The 17,857-nt window shown below is 45.1% G+C and overlaps 1 protein-coding gene across 2 annotated transcripts in view; it reads right to left on the reverse strand.

Moving 5' to 3' along the window:
* Positions 1–17,857, reverse strand: part of SLC35C1 (solute carrier family 35 member C1) — a 151,405-nt gene that overhangs the window by 51,861 nt on the left and 81,687 nt on the right. For both annotated transcript variants that reach the window (XM_069623258.1, XM_069623257.1), the window contains exon 2: positions 5,648–6,183. In XM_069623258.1, the coding sequence (XP_069479359.1) occupies positions 5,648–6,149 (502 nt within the window). In that variant the 5' untranslated portion in view covers positions 6,150–6,183. The remainder of the gene's footprint in view (positions 1–5,647; positions 6,184–17,857) is intronic.

Raw genomic sequence — 17,857 nt, forward strand, 5'->3', positions numbered from 1 at the left:
TCTTCCAAAGAAACAATGTTTTAATATCTGTTGGGATTCTTTCTATTCTCTGGTGACTTCAGCGATACTCGTCAAGTGATGTTATGCATGTTCTGGCCTGTATGTGATTAAATGTACGATTTTATATGATATGCAGTATATTTGATACTATTTGGACATTTTGTTTTGAATGTTTTTTTTCTTAATGTTTTGTGTAAAGTTTTATACTGAAACACAATAAAAAAATATTAAATAAATGAGTAGTTGTTAGGGACTGCCAAAGAGAGGGTAGGACCTGATGCTGCATGCAGCCAGGTTTCTGTTATAGCAAGTAGATCCAGATCTTTGATGGTGATCAGGTCACTAATGTCAAGCGTGTGGGCCATGCAGGATCTTGCATTAATCAGAGCCCCTTTGATAGGTGTGTCTGAGAGCTGGGTAGGTTTGCGCAATTGGAATGATGTCATTAGAGGCACTTTAGGCATCTCGGATTAGGAGTTTACATTTTGAGTGTAGTATAATCACAGTGGGACCCGAGTGAACAGGGGGGCTGCAAACACGGCGGAACCTGGTGGAGAAGCCTGTTTGGGCATATTTGGCGAGTATGAATGCTTACTGGGGGTGCGCAGAGCCCAGGTTGGTGGTGTGGAGAGAGGCATTGATCTATCTGCAAGCATAACTTCAGTCATGGCACTAGTAACTTCACTAAGTGGCACTAGTAAGGAAGAACATGGAAGGGAGAAACACTGTCACACTGGGGTTGGGGTGAGGAATGCAGCCAATCCACAGGTCCGGTTGAGGTCTGCATCACTCAGCATATCTTCTTCCCCCTCCCTGCCCCTGAGTCAATGGTGCTGGGCAGCCTGGATTGGCTCTTCCTGGGAGGTGGGGTCCCTTAATGATCATTACTCAACAATAAGTAACCTATCCAGTGCAATGCTTACAGACAGAGAGCAATACCTGCCTTCCCTCAAATGCCTAAATAGGACTTGCACCTATCCCATGTGTTTAATATAGTGTACATATTGTCTTCCATCGCTGGCCACCCCTGGTGCAGCACACACTTCGTCCCTTCAGTGGGATGTCTGCTGCCTTTGTTTGGGCAGTGGATTCAGCCCGAGGACCCAAAGGTATTTCGATCTGCAATAATCTGAATGCTCTGGATGCTGTGCATTGTGGCTGGACAGTGAAGCCACTGTCAGAATGTTCTTGTGGCCTGTAGAGGCTGCTGCTCATCATTGTAGACTTAAAGCAGACCTTGAAATAACAGGCACAAAAACATGTATACACTGTACAGAGCACCACACACCGTGGGTAATAATAAGCAGCGCTCAGATACCCGAGGGTTCGTAGCGCTATATAAATGCCAAATTATTATTATTATTATTAGAGCCACAGTCAGAAGTGTTCGACGCATTGATGGACCTTGCTCCTTCTAGGCTGGGATATCTGTGGAGCATTATCCAATATGGTATAAAGATCCTGGCACCAGGGAATAGTGGCAAACAGCCACACAAATTTGACAGCATCAAAGAAATTCTGCTAAAGACACAAAAAGGGGATCTACAGATTATCCCAAGAAACTCCTGTGGAAGAACTACACCCAGAGATGGCCCAAAGAGGAGACACTAGACCTGTGACACAAAAAGACATAGCATTATGATTTAGTGAGCTCCAACAGGACACCATAACATGTAGTAATAATCTTTCTAAAGAAATGAATTAGTTAAATGGGAATGTCTCTGCCTTGGATTCTAGTGTGGAGGAAGCCCGAAAATGGCCTTTATATTAAAACCCAGAGAACAGAGTGTGACACAATAACTTGTGTATTTCTGGCATTCCTCTTGAGACTGACAATGAAGACTGGAAAACGGACACATCTGATTATTTCTCTGAACTCCTGAAAATGGAGGAAGGCGTGGATCTCATGCTGTACCTCATTCAACACGTTTTCTCGAATTATCAGCTAGATAAAAAGTTGGCCCATGGGATCCTCACTCAGGCTCACATTTTTCAAACTGAAGAACTCATGTCCAAAGTAAGAGGAACCCAGCAAGTACCATACAAGAGAGCACAGATTCATTATTTAAAGACTTGCCCTCTCATCTTGAAACAAAAAGAAATGGGGTCAATCACAGCATGACTTTGTGACAATGGCATTACCTACCAGGGAGGCATTCCCTTCCAACTTCCTGTTCACCTGTTCATCTTTAAAACATAGGATGGTCTCAGCAGTGTCCACTATCCCAGTGACATGGGTTGATATCTATAAGATACTCCCAGGATCAGAGAGAGAAGTCACAGGAGTGAGAAGTTGATTATTACTAAAAGCACTTGTACTCTATTGTGGTGGTCTGGCTCATAATACCACCTGACATCCCTTTGAAGGATGTGGATGTTCCAGGTCCTGCATGGGGAAGGTCTCTGGCAGGTGGCCCCACTTGGGGGTTTAATAAATCGGTTGACTGTTCAGATAACATTTCATCAGTGACAATAGTTTAAACAACTCACAGGTTTGGACTAAATGATAAAGGGGGAGGGGTGGTCTCCCCTCGATTCTAGATAATTGACCTAAGGTAGTCTCATTTTGATGGGTTGGGCCACCTCGCTCTTGGGAAAAGGATGAGTAGCATGTCAACAAAGGATGCCATGTTCTGGGATTTTTTATTCCCAGTTGTGGTAAAATCTTTCACCAGTTTTGGGTGATGAGGATTTTTTCTGGGGCGCTTTTGGAGAGTGGGGTGTTAATGTTCGAAGAGATTGTTTCACAGTCTTTTGGTTAGGTTCCATAGAGGATTTACGGGCACCCTTATTTAAGGTCATATGGTTACGATGGCTTCAATGAAGGAACGTTTTTTGTAGTTCCAACTCAGAGTATAGAATTGCCCGCTCAAATGAAGTATCCCTAAACTGCTCTTCTAAGAGAGGGCTTTTTCCATCACCTCCACTGACAGGGGATAGATATCACTCTTTTGCGAGAAACTCACTTGCTGACATCGGACAAATACTGACTACTAAATATGACAACCTCCCCAGTTTCACGCTTGCTCAGGTGCAAAGAAACAAGAAGTGGCTAGTGAGATCTCAGCAAAAGTCAAAGTTCGAATCTCTAAATAAGTTCAATCAAAATGTTTCTGGCACCGGCTGTTTGGCACAAGAGGAAGCAATACGATCTGTCCATAAAAGCTATGCCTCAGTCCTTGCTTGGTGCCAAATCGCCCTTGGATTCATCTCTGATCACTTCTTAAAAATTGATTTCATTATCATTGGGGGTGGTGCGGGGGAATATATTTCAGAACACCCGACATATTATATTATTTTACTTAGAATGACAATGATAACATTTCTAGGGCTACTTTAAAGGAAGTATTCAATCTTGTCATTAGAGCTAAAGAAAGGACTGTGGCTTTAACCCATAAAAAGTGCCACATGTAAGCAGTGAAACATTGGATATAGTGATTTTATGCCCATTATCATTGGATATCGGTACCTTGGGCTGAGGTTTTGGCATTGCAGCCATAACTTATTAATTACTGAAAGTTAAGCAGTTCTATTACTCTAAATCATCTAAGAAATTTAATGGGAGCCTAGTTTACAGGCTTGAATACTTAACAACATTTTACCATTTCGTTAAAGGAGCGCACAAGTAGCCTTCACTCAGGCCAACATAAGAAGCTGTACGTTATTTCCTGATATTTCTCACCTGTTTACTGCAAAAATTACTCCCAAACTCTTCTACTGTTCATCCCATTATTAACTGGTTAGTGAAAAGCACAAAGAGTATACAGAAATGTTCCATCCACAAACATCCCTTGCAAATTGAGTTAGCCCCTCAAAATAATCTCCACTCTGTATAACAGTCCATAGAAGCTTCCAAAAGGTGTGTTCATTCTTTACACATCTGGCTGATATCAAACGGGTGGTTTGAGAGGTGAACTGAGACAAATGTACACTGACTGCCCAAAGGTTCCTTAGGTTTCTTCAACCATCACCCAACATCAGCCTAATATCCATTATTTATGGGAAATGGGTTTCATTAAACAGAGTGTCAATTTTGACAAAGCTGTATACCCCAATAAGGAGACGACGCTGTAAACCCCGATTTTGATCTCTGGGGACTGAAATAATTCAAAACCCTTTAATGCCACCAGTGGTCAGGCATCATGCATAAGAACTACATCCACTGTGTACAGAAACTGTTAACTCATGTGTATTATTAGGCCAGCAATTCCCCATGAGAGCACTCTCAAAACTAAGAAAGGACCATGATTATCAGGAACTAAGGTAGGATCGGCATGTCAGCTTTTGCTGCAAAGCACTAGGAAGACAATGCCATAACTGTTTAGCCTCATGCCCGTGTCTGGAAGTCCTTGAATTTAGCTTTTTTCTTACGGAAGTGCTGCATAGGGATCCCCTACTCTACATAGCAACTATATAAGAACTGCCCATGTAGTTCCCTGTCCCTTAGACCACAGTTAACACTGAGATTTGTCCTGTCGTTTAAAGCCAAGCAGTGGAGGGGAATCTGAAGTACCTAGATTCAGTGCTTCAAAGCACATTTGAAGGTGTGGTGGTGCACATCAAACTCACATTGCCTAAAGAACTCCTAGAACCAGAGAAACAGAGATATGGTCAATGATGATATTAATGCAACCTCCAATGCAGGGCTATTTTTAGGACCACTGCCTCCTGCGTTGAACAAGTATGGAAATAGTCTACCCAGTTGCGACACACCGATCTAGACCCCAGAAAGAATTTTGTGAACCCGGCTCCATAAATATGGTACACATTGCGATTATAAATTGACGGTAAACAAGAGCCACTAAGTTGGACAAATGACCTACCTGCTGCAATGCCATAGTTTCTATGTTGCCTTCACCTCTGTTTTTGCTCCTACTTGATCACCAGGGACAAGCTTTCACAAGCAATGGCAAAGTCAACAGTTCTGCCATTTTTGCAGGCATCGGATCAGCATTTGCCAGGCACTGCTATAATGGAGTACCTGTAATTATAATGGCAACAGCTATCAAGTAGGGTATGTGTCTGGCAAAGGCCTATAAAAGAGCCAAAACTATTGGTTTTGCCAATGCTTGTTTTTAAAAAGACATTCAACGCACAGAACAGATGGGAGGACAAACATATTGCTTAAAAATCAAGTGGCTCTAGGCACACTTGTTGAAGAAATTTGTATTACACTTAAAGCGGGTTTACATTGCAATTAAGCAGTTAACTTTCAGATGACAGCACAGTGCCGAACAAAAGCCCCTAGTTTAATGTTACTGTATTAAAGAGCTCGCTGAAAGAGATACCGGGAAGGTGTTTTGGGGGCATGGAGGGCACATTAGCGGGTGCTACTGGCTGTGTGTCCCTTCTGACATCCCTTATGCATACTCATATGCCAATAATTTTGTCTTGAAGCACCAACCAATAGGCAAAGCTAAAAATATGGACATCCATAGATTAGGAAATGTCTCTACTAACAATTACACATGCTACTATTCCGTTGGATTTACAAATGGACACTCTTCCAGGAATTTTGTTCTTTGCAAATAACTAGCTCGAACAAAAAAAAAACAACTTCCTAGCAAAGAGAATAAACCCATTATTGGCTTGGTCAATGCTTGTATGCTTTGGCAGTCACTCTTACCTGTGTGTCCAAGACACTTACCTAAAATAACACCACAGGCCAGGAGTGCATACAAAGATGTAGTTTGCTTCAGCAGCACGTAGGACAGGAGGACGTTGAAGACAGTGCTGAGGCAGCGGCCCACGGTGTAGAAGGCCACTCCAAGGTACTTAAGGCACAGGTTGTTGAAGGTGATCATCCCAATGAAAACCAGAGAGAGAGGCAGGATGCTGCGCAGCACCTTAGGATCGAAGCGGAGAGATGGCAATGTGGAGTTGCCCATTGGCCATACCGGGCTCAATAGGCTAAGACCTTTGCATAAGAGCACAGTAACCAAACACTGGTAAAAGGTGACGAAAAGGGGGGCATTCAGCTTCAGCGATGGGCTATCCAGCAGGTACTTGTTCAAGAAGACCATTGTAATGGAAGTGAACCAGTAGAGTGCGACCACCAGGAAGATCTTAAAAGCCTTTAGAAAAAAGGACTGCTTGGGTTCTTTACTTTCCTCCTCGGAACCTGTGAGCAAGGCACCGCTCAAAGCCATCTTCAGGATCCCAGATCTCTTCAACTTCAGTATCCTGTTCATGTAAAAAGAAGAGAAGTCCCCCCGAAGAAAAGAAAATGCAATTAGGAGCTGACCTTTACAAGCCCTGGTCTAAAATTTAGAGAAAATCATGAGGTCATTTGATTATCATCAAACTACACTACAAGTCATTTCCACATCATCAGACGTCATCACGCTGTTAAAGTCATCAGCAAATTTCTCAGAATGGTGGGTGATGTTTTGGGGACGAGATTAGGATGACCTAATGAATATGCCAACATAATCCCTGTTTTTGAAAACTTTGTTCCTGGTGCTTTTAGGATGACTTTGATCACTTCAAGAGATTGCATGTTTGTCCCTGATGATTCTGGGATGACCTGCTGATTACTCAAGAGCATTGCCATGAAACAAACATGTTTGATCTTGATAATTTGGGGATGATTTACTGATAACTTCAGAACATCAGTTTGTAGGATGATATGCGGACCATGATATGCGGACCAATACAGATTGTCATTCCGCTTTTGCTTAGTTGCACTTGTGCTGAATGATCCCCAATGCAGCAAAGGTAAAGCTTGAGACTATGTTGGGCCAAAGTGGAAGCCAGAGGCCTAAACATAGCATGCACCCCCTGGGTGAGAATCCTTTGCCACCCCAGTCAAATGCAGGAACCCAGCACCCTCACTATCAATACATTACCATGCTGACTGCACCAATATTTGCCAGTATTCATGTTTGATTTGCGCATAATCCAGCAATCAATTAAACAATCAACAACCATAACCAAAAGGACCTGCAAGATTTAAAAAAAAACATAGGATCCAAACAAGAAAGAAGCAATAAACAAACGGAACCACACAGTCCCATCAACCAAGGTCTCAACTACCCACAACCTATCAAATACAAGCAACCACAAACCACAAACAGCAAAGACTAAACCCAAAAGATCAGGAAACACTAATCGAAAGAGGATTCCCCCTCAAAGAAACACAACCCACACATCATGCCTTACCACAAGAAAGACAAAGAAGCCAGAACAGACAACAGAAATAATAAGAAAACCCAAACCACTCGGGAAAGCACCGACCAGCATGATCCCACAACCACAAAAAAAATCAACATCCATCCCAGATGGCCCAAGGAAACATACAAACAACAGAGCAAAGATAGACTGCATTGCTCGCTACCGGTCCACATACGACAACGTCGTAAACAAAAACAGCACAGCAACAATGAACCGACAGCCAACAAGCATCCCAAATACAGACCCAACCAGGACACCAAACTGAACACGACAACTAATAAGCCATCCCAACCCGGTCTCCACCATGGACAATACCTCAACCAGAACAAGGGACAAGTTGGAATCCATCACACTATACACCCCCTACATCACCAAGACTGGAACAACAGAGGATTAGCTACCCCATTTACCACCCGGAAAGAACCGTAACCAACCAACCCGCCATACACCTTATCGGTCTACTTGACAAAGAGACTGACCAACAGAGTACCACCCCACCCAACAGACTCAACCGGGGAAAACCCACCTGGAACGGAAACCCAACCAACAACACACCGGTCAGAAGAAACAATGCTAACAACAACCCGAAAGGGAAATCAAGCAAACTACACTGTAGCCTCCTCAACGTTAGATCCATGACAAAACACAACAGAAATCCATGACCTCCCAAGCGAAGGAGGCACAGACGTGCTCTTCCTTACAGAAACCTGGCTATCAGACTACTATAAAGCCATCGTGAATGAAGCAATACCCGACAATTATGAATGTGTACACGCCAACAGAGAAAACCGAAGAGGAGGCAGAGTCGCAATTCTACACAAAGAACTCGCCGCAGCATCTCAAATCATCACAAGCAACATGGAAGACTATGAATCCCTCCTCATCAAGATAGAACTCAAAGAGCAATCCAACATAGTATTCAAGGAATACATTTGTTTTCCAAAATTGATTAGCAAAGTTTGCTAATTAATATTTCTTTTTTATTAGCAAACAAGGCCATTTCATTAGAAATGTTGTACTAATATTTGTAACACCCCCAAAAGTGACTTATATCATGCAAATACAAATTAACAACAATTCAGCAGTTTTGTACCACTGAAGTAAAACATTAGTGAGAAGTCAGACCTTGCAAGTTCTTTAAAAGTCCACTAGACCTGCGTCGAGTGACTTAGTTTACCAACTAAGAGAAATGCGTTAGACCTATGACAACGGATGACAACAAATTTAAATGTGCTTTCTGTAAAGTTGCGCATCCCACTTTAGTTTGTCACACTGCTGCCACGCAGAGGCCAGCCATGCACAGTGAAACTTTGATTTGACATTTACTGCAAACAAAGTAAAGTTTTATAAGTGTCAAAACATCCACACACCGTGGGTAATAATAAGCAGCGCTCAGATACCTTAGGGTTTGTAGCGCTATATAAATGCCAAATTATTATTTATTTATTATCCCCTGCAAATGGTACTGGGCCTTTCTAAAATCTACTTGAGTGTGTGAGTGGGAAAAAATACTTTGCGAGGCCTGGATGAGTGTCTATAAAATGTTTGCTGCATAAAAGGACACAAATAGAAATGATAAAAAGGCTCTGAAAACAGTTTGGCCAGCTAGCTTCACTGCAGGTGCAAATATATAATGTAATCATAATCCTAGAGCAAAGCGAGCTCTCGAGGCTAACAACAGTGATGCTAGTGCGGTAGACCTTTAGATGCACAGACTGGATGGAACTATTGATCACAGACTGGATGGAACTATTGATCACTGCTATGCGTAAATATCCAGTTAGCCTTCTCTATTCATTAGGTAAGTTGAAAAGAAAGACTTAGCAGAGTGGATGGTGTAGCAGCCAGAGAACTGGGCAAACTAGGTGGCATATTATAGCTAGCAGCCATCTCACTTTCAGGCTAGCTGGTATAAAGCAACCAACAGGTTACGAACTAGGTTTGCCATCAAAAGCATTTGGCCGTTTGATCATGTATATTTTCAAAAGTGTCCACTCGTCAATATGATGCATCTTCTCCAACAAAATGAAATATGTTTGACACTATGATAGATACACTAAACTACACTTTTACTGTAAAGCATAGAGACAATGCAGTGTTTTACAGTAGCAATGCTGTAATTATGCAACAAACCAATTTTTTATAAATGGAATTGAATGACTGCATTAAAACAAATAAAGTTAATACATACTTGTCTTTGGCGGACAGGAATACAGCTAGCTTAACAAAAAGGTATTACCCTAATTACTTCTAGTTTGCAATTATTTGAAAAAGAAAAAAATTATTCTTGCTGGCATAATGGCACGTAAGGGCGCAGGAGGTAGCTGCACTCTCCCCCTCTATTAGCCTGTTTGAACTTGCAGTGAACAGAGAAAAAGGGTGGAGGGAGCCCTGAAGGCACGAGAGAAATGCAGGGCGATCTGTGTTTTCATTGAACAGGGTAACGTAAATTGGTAGGTTTGCTACGCAAGTGCCAAATTAATTAGCAAACCTACAGAATTGCATAGCAAATTGCTACGCGACACTGCTTATTTTAGGCCTTGGAATTCCTTGTGATCTACAGACCACCTTCTTACAACCACAACTTTGCAACAAAACTAGCACAAAAGGCAGCCATGCTATCAACACACCACAACAACCTGTTCATACTGGGAGATTTCAACATATGGTTTGAAAAAGAAAATGAGTAAATAGCAAACTCACTCTGCACACTCCTGGAAACCTTGCAGTTCAAGCAAATAGTAAATGGATCCGCCCACAATGCCGTACACACCCTGGATGCAATTTTAGGCAGGGAAAAACTAATTGCATCTGTGCCACCTACACCAATGGTGTGGAGTGACCACTACGTGATACCTGCAAGAAAAGAAACTAAGAACTTGGACCTAGAGGCCCCAACAAACACTCTAGATGCAACCGTCCCAAGCGAAAGAGATCCTACCGATACAACAGAGGACACCCTCAACAATTGGATCACCAAGGCCTTTGTGCAATTAGCACCAGCTAAAACATTCAAAGCAACACCAAAAGAACCGGCAGCAAAATGGTTCACAGAATAACTGAAAAAATTCCAAAAAAAAAAAACCGCAAAATGGAAACTAAATGGAGTGAACAATACAACAGACAAGACAAAATAAAACACCAAAGACAACAAAACAAAGCAACAGTCCGCAAACCAAAAATACAAATAAAAAAAAACACCTCTACTACGCCACAAGAATAGAATCGGCAAACAATCCACAGAAAGAACTCTGTAAAATCATCCGAGATTTAAAAAGAACTCTTCCTGCAAAAATTCCATCACCCCTACACAAACACTTTGTGGCAAAATCACCAACCATCTGAGAGCAAAAATAGACAATACAGACCATCAACGTAGCCGGGGCAAATACAATCGTGACCACTGGACCACAGACACCAGACGAAAAACAGATTACAGGAAAACTCATCTGCCTAGAACCAATAACAGAGGAAACTTTCGTCACACTAATCAAGGACACCAACCTTGCAGGATCTCCAGGGGACCCCTGCCCCCTGGATGTCTTCAAAGGAATCCTCAACCACAGAACGCCAGCGACAGGCTTCTGGAGCCTAATGAATCTATCACTCAAAAAAGGAATAGTACCGTCCTCCTTCAAATCAGCATATATCAAACCACTGATTAAAAAAAAAAAAAAAAGTCAGAAACCGCAGAAGATCCAAGCAACTACAGACCGATATTCAACCTGCCCTACCCAGCAAAGGTCCTGGAGAATCAAGTCTACAAAATCCATCTTAAACACGTTGAAACAAACGGAATGCTCGACCATGCACAAGTTGGCTTCAGACCGATGAGAGGAACAGAATCAGCCCTTCTATCTCTATGGGACTACCTGAAAATAAACGCAGACGACCCAATCGGCCCTCCTTCTATTGGACGTGTCAGTCGCTTTTGACACAATCAGCCACACAATACTAATATAAAGATTGAAGGAATGTGGCATACACGAATCTGCACTAAAGTGGCTTCCTGCATTCCCAACAAACCGAACCAAAAGAACCTACCTACCACGGTTAACCATAAACACCAAAAATATATCCTGCGGAGTCCCACAGGGTTCCAGCCTCTCCCCTCTACTTTTCAACATCTACATGTGCCCACTGATGAAAATCATTCGATACTACAGACTTATCGTCTACAACTATGCAGGCGACACAACTGATTGTGAAAACAAACAGAACACATAAACAAAACAACAACCTCAACAGCTGCCTAACAGACATATAACTGGATAACAACAAACAACCTCAAACTGAACCTGGCAAAAACTGAAATAATGCTCTCACCCACAGGATTCAACGGAGGGAACCCACAACTGGACTGGCTAATCGGCATGGGAACGCAACCAGAGACTACCAATGTAAGAAAGACTCACCAAGAAACTCCAAAGGGTGCAAAATACAGCAGCCAGGATCCTAAGACTAAACAGAAGAGACCACATCACCTCAGCACTGAAAATCCTACACTGGTTCCCAATAAAAAAGCGCATCAAATTCAAAGCACTCTGCATCACCCACAAAGCCTTGCACAGACAAGGAGCGGAATTCCTCCAAGACAAGATTAGCTGGTCTCGCCCAGGAAGGGAACTAAGATTCAGCAACGACCTACAAATAGAGGCAAAACACTATGAAAAAAGGAAATTCGGCAGAACAGCGTTCTCATGTCTAATTGCTATCACTCGGAACAACATGCCCAAAGTAAGACCACATCACCTTCAGGCAACTGCTCAAAACCAGGCTATTCAGCGGAAAATGACAACCTAGAAGGGACACCGACAACAACAACACCGCAGACAAACAACTAGAGAGGAGGCAAGAGGGGCCAAAGAACCGCAAACAAGAATCTGGCTTGATACTGTCAAGTGGCATCCAAAGGGCCATCCCAGAGAGAGACCACAACGAACTGACCGACTTTACTAACCCTCTTCCCTTCCTGCTTCTTCTACATAACTGCCGCCTCTACACCAGAACTTGGACTAGACACACTCAAACATACAGAGAAAATTACTATGCCGACATACAGAGTAAACCACACACAACACTAACACCAACACCAACACAAAACACTACCACACACCGAGGCATGGAATCTTACCCAAACAGTTACAACGCGCAAGGCAGCTCACAATGACCACATGCAAAACACTCAAAGACACCAGTTCCTCCTGGTTCTGAACCTATCCTCTCACCTTTTCCCCACTCTGCTCCTCACCCCTTTTTTGCAGAGCCACCCGAGCGCCTGGAGACTGCGCTTAGGTGGTAGTGGTGCGCGGTACAAATCAACTTAACCTAACGCCAGTAATGATACCAAGCTACTCCTCACTGATGACGCCCAACAAGGCTGAAACATGTCTGGGGATGCTTGTGGTCTCGTGCAGAAGGGATGTGACCTAGCAGTTCCGGCTGGACTGCCCCTTTTGGGGTAGGACCAAGCCTGATTTGCATATGGTTTTTCCCCTTCTGTAATGGCTGGGCAGGCTGAAAAATGATGGTCTGGAGGGTTGCCCAGAGCTTTGCCCGTGGTTATGATTAATTCAAAACCTTCCAGCCATCACCTTTCTGTTTTGCTATGATACTATAAGAAAACATACCCACCATGGCTCTGTAACACACTCCTGTTGGCTTTTCCAGGGTGTAGACAAGTCATTTTTAAAGGCAAAGTGGCCAGAAATGTTCTGAAGGGTGCGACACAATATCAGGCAGAAGAGGAGGGGGCAGGGCTCCCTCCATCAGACCGGTCTGCGCACTTTGTCCAAAAATAAGGGGAAGGACATGCAAGCTGCCCCCAAGTTGGTGAAGAAACCACAAGAGGGCAATCTGAAGATACTGTGGTGCAGAGACAGCGAGGTACCGGCTGGGGGAGATCAGAGGCCCGGGGCAGGCGAGGATTTGGGGGTGCTAGCAGGCAATGCAAAAGATTAAGTGGTCACCCAGGAGGTACTTCACCAATGCTTTCAGGATTTTGAGGACAAGATAGCGAACACCATTCAATCGCAGTTGAGCATGATGCGACTAGAACTGTCCCTATCGTTGCAAAAGGTGAAGGGGGGACATAACGAAACTAGAGGAGCGGACCGATGCAGTGGAGAGCACCATATAAGAGGTTGCAGAGGACACAAGGAAGCTCGGCGAGCTGGTAGAGTAATTAGCAAGGGTTACACAGAACCTCTAGACCCTGCACAATGACCTTTAAAACCGTTCGAGAAGATCTAACTTCAGAATAAAGGGCCTCACTGAAGCGGTGGCGGACAAGGATCTATGCACGATGGCGCAGCAAGTGTTCGCTGACCTGCTGGAGGAGGAAGACTGGTCAGGGATAGAGCTGGACCGCATACAAAGAGTGGGACCAAAGAGGGGAGAGCCAGGGGACTGACCCATAGATGTATTGATGGCCTTACACAAGTACAGGCAGAAGGAGAGGGTGCTGCTGGCTGCCAGGAGGGTCAGATCAATCAGCTACAATGGCTCGGAACTTCAGCTATTCCAGGACCTAGCCCAGACCACCCTGCGGGAGCATAGGTTGATGGGTCTGGTGGTGCGCGCCGTAATGCGAGCAGACCTACACTATACATGGAACATTCCCTTTGGACTACTGTTTGAATGGGAAGGGAAATAGCATCAGGTCAACACCTGCTAAGAAGGTACGACGGTACTGAAGATTGAGGACGAAGGGTCACCAAGGCAAAAACAAAGACCGGCAATAGAACCGCTAAAGAGGTAAATGTGGGAATGGATGAAGGTTTGGAGAAGGGGCTAAAATAAATGGGGCCTAAGGGGTCCAGTTTAATGGAAGGTGCCTGTAAAGACTGTACTTCTGCTCTCTATATGGCAGAGGAGAGGCACAGAGGACCCCAGCCAAGATTTTCTATTATTGGTATGTGGTCGAGCAATCAAGGCCTAGCTTCTCGGGAGGTGATGCATGCTGGTTCTTAAGTACTGTGTAGTCCCCAAGCCCCCACAAAGGAATGTCCACACACTGTATTAGTTACAACACAGTCTTTATATAATTAATATTCAAGGTTATGTACACTATCACAATAACTGACTTTGTGCTCAGAAAATCTACAATGATAAAAATATACAGTTCTAAGTGGTACCGCAATTATTATCAGATCTCATTAAAGTGCATCAACTATACTCTGGTTAAATGTCACACAGATCACTTAATAAAGACAACCAACAACAGACATAGGAGGAAAGCACAGTTCTGTGTGGAGATCCCCCCAACTGGGCAACCTGTAAAGTAAAGATATATCCCAAGCCCAATCCATATATTGCTCTATAAGTATTTCCTTCTATAATGTTTCTACCCCCCCAATGTACATGGTGGAGCAGAGTTCTTCAAAGAGGCATCGATGGATCCTTCTTGAGTGACTCCCTTTAAAGCAGGAGCCACGGATCGTCGAGAGGCGTCGAGGAAGGTGGACTTGGCGTCAACGGCGTAGATGACAAGTTTGATGGTGCTGAGACCACAGCGTCGATCCAGGCGGTGCTCGTCTGAGAGGATGAGGTGGGCGGGGCACCTCTGCATTTGATAGTTCAGGACCGCAAAGAGTTTCTGAAGAACTGTGGCCCGACAAGGGCGTCGAGTCGTCGAAGTCTTTGTGGTCTTTAGGTGGCGGGAAACCCACCGCAGATTCTCCTCGGCGCGTCAGCGTCCTCGACTTTCTCTGGCGGGACAAAGCAGTCGACGGTGCGGACAAGGGAGTCCTTCGATTCAACAGTTTCTTAGGCAATGGTGGAGCGTTGCGGCTCTGGTCATTGGTGGCACGGCATCACGGCTTCGACAGGCCTCCAGCGGTTACAGCGATACTCAGAACCCTGGTCCACGGCAATGGACTTCGACGGTGTTGATGTCCGGGTGCTTCACTTCGTTCTCCTTGGTGGTCCCGGTCTCCGGTCGGCAGCCTTTCGAGGGTCTGACTTCCAGGGAGCTTCGCCGAAGGTTAGTGGTGCTCGATGGTCCCTCAGAGCACGGGAAGAGGGCGCCTAACCAAGCCCTCTCTCGGATCAGTCCTCGATGAACTAGACAGCTTTCGGATCGGGCCGAAGCAAATGCAGCAGTAGATATTCTTCTTCCAGCTGGGTGTCAAGGATAAACAGTTCCATTTACTCTTCAAGTGTCAACTCAGCTTCTGAACAATTTTCAGTGGTGAGAGGTCCCCAGATATACTATTCTGTTTCTCATCCACACTGCTGGGTCACACTCAGCAGCCAATCATGCAGTCAGTCAGCCAATCAGATTCAGCCAATCGGGCATACAGTGCATTCAGGCCATACTCCTCCCTCTCAGACACTCACAACAAGGAATGTGTATTGGGACAAGTACCCAGCCATTCAGCACTACACACTGCATTCAGACCAGTTTCGGGCAGAGGTGTCTCAGTCATTGTGTTAAACACAAGAAACCAGACATCCACAACAAGAAGTGCATATTGGTCATACACTCCATTCATCCAGGTCCCACCCACAGAGTGTACCCACAACATACGGTCGTTGAGAAGGCTCCAGCCAGTCTGGCCTGGACTTCACAACACCACCATATATGGAACTTCCACCTAACAGCCAGTCAGGGGAAGGGACAGAGTCAGGGCTTCCCAGGACTTTGGGAAAACAAGGTAACAGGCAATAGAGAGCAGGAGGCCACAGGGGCCATCTTGTCTCCTATCAGGAATCAACTGATTCCAATGGCAGGGCCTGGGTATCCCAAAATAGAGGATACTCGGAGCACCTGTCAAATTCAGCATGGAGCTGCCACCAGCCCATACCCTGCTCTGTGGGCCACACACACAGGTGCCCAAAAACATACACAAGGGGCACAGGGTTGCACCCCCACCCATGGGTGCCATAAGGGTATCCCTTGGGTTTGTACACCAAACCAAAAACAGGAAGAGCTGCACTGCCAGGAGTCCCACATGGACTCCTGGGCAGAAAACAATACAGAACACAAATGAAAAGGGACTACAGGACAAGGACAGGGAGGCCCTGTCCCTCCAATGCATTTCCAGCATCACAGTGCCTCTGCCCCCAGACTGAGGTTAGGTGCCTAATCTCCCACGAGATAGACACCCTCATCCAGACTGTCAACATACCTTCTGGAAAGGCCATCTGCATTATCGTGACTCTTCCCTGGTCTATGCTCTATGGTGAAGTCTAGCCCTTGCAGGCTAATGGACCACCTGAGCAGTTTCGGGTTCTAACCCTTCATCGACATAAGCCACTTCAGGGGCTTATGATCCATTTGGACCTTGACGGTAGAACCAGTAAGGTAGGGCCTAAAACGCCTAAGGCTCCAAACTATACTGAAACACTCCTTCTCAACAGTAGCCCACCTAAATTCTCTACCCTTGAGTCGTCTACTGATGAATAGGATTGGGTGTTCCCTCCCTTTGTCATCTAGCAGGGACAAGACAGCTCCAATTCCGGTGTCGCAGGCAACCATCTGGACAATAAAGGGTTTGCTGTGGTGAGACACAGGTGCCCTACACAGACTTTCTTTCAAGCCATTAAAGGCCCTCCGACAGTCTTCAGTCCAATTAACCTTCCTAGGCTGTTTGGGTGAAGTCAGACCCGTCAGTGTTGCAGCTATGGTTCCATAGTCCACCATGAAATTGCGATAATACCCAGTGAGGCCCAAAAAGGCTCTCACTTGGGTTTGAGTAGTGGGAGTCTCCCAGTCATGTACATCCTGTACTTTACTGGGAAGAGGTTGGATTTGACCACCTCCTACCTCATGACCAAGATATGTGACTTTCCCCTGAGCTATCTGGCACTTGGTGGCCTTGATAGTGAGGTTAGCCCTTTTCAGGGCCTGCAACACCTTATCCAGATGTGTCAAGTGCTCTTCCCAGGTGGAACTGTAGACGGCAATGTCGTCCAAGTAGGCCACACAGAAGGCCTCCAGCCCATTGAGCGCATGATTGACCAATCTCTGGAAGGTGGCAGGGGCATTCTTCAACCCAAAAGGCATGACCCTAAACTGGTAGAGTCCCTCAGGTGTTGAGAACGCCGTCCTTTCCTTGGCATGGTCCGTCAGAGCTATTTGCCAATAGCCTGAGGTAAGGTCAAATGTGCTCACAAATTTGGCAGCACCTATGGTGTCCACAAGCTCATCAGCCCTGGGCAATGGGTGCGTGTCAGTTTTGGTGACGGCATTGACTCCTCGGTAGTCCACACAGAACCTCCAATCCTTGGTACCTGTCTGGGAAGTTGCCTTGGGGACAAGGACCACTGGACTGGACCAGAGACTGGTTGAGGGTTCAATAACACCCAGATCCAACATCGTGGCGACCTCAGCCTGGATGTGGTTCTTAATGGTATCTGACATACGGTAGCACCTGCTTTTGACAGGCACTGTCGCCAGTGTCAATTTCATGCCTACACCAAGGTGCAAGGCCTGGTGTCAGTGAGAACAGAGAGGCATACTTCCGGAGCAAAGCCCTGCAGGCCTTCTGTTTCTCTGCTGTCAGATCGGGCGAGAGATGTACTCCCTCCACTGAGCCATCCCGAGGGTTGCTATGCAGCAAATCAGGAAGGGGCTCACTCATCTTCTTCTTGCTCTGAAGCTAGCAGAGACATGAGACTTCTGCTCGCCTGTGGAAAGGCTTGAGCCTGTTAACATGGAATACCTCAGGGGCTACCCCAG

The sequence above is a fragment of the Ambystoma mexicanum genome, chromosome 11, assembly GCF_040938575.1.
Source record: "Ambystoma mexicanum isolate Mex_15411 chromosome 11, UKY_AmexF1_1, whole genome shotgun sequence".
In the NCBI taxonomy this organism is placed as follows: Eukaryota; Metazoa; Chordata; class Amphibia; order Caudata; family Ambystomatidae; genus Ambystoma; species Ambystoma mexicanum.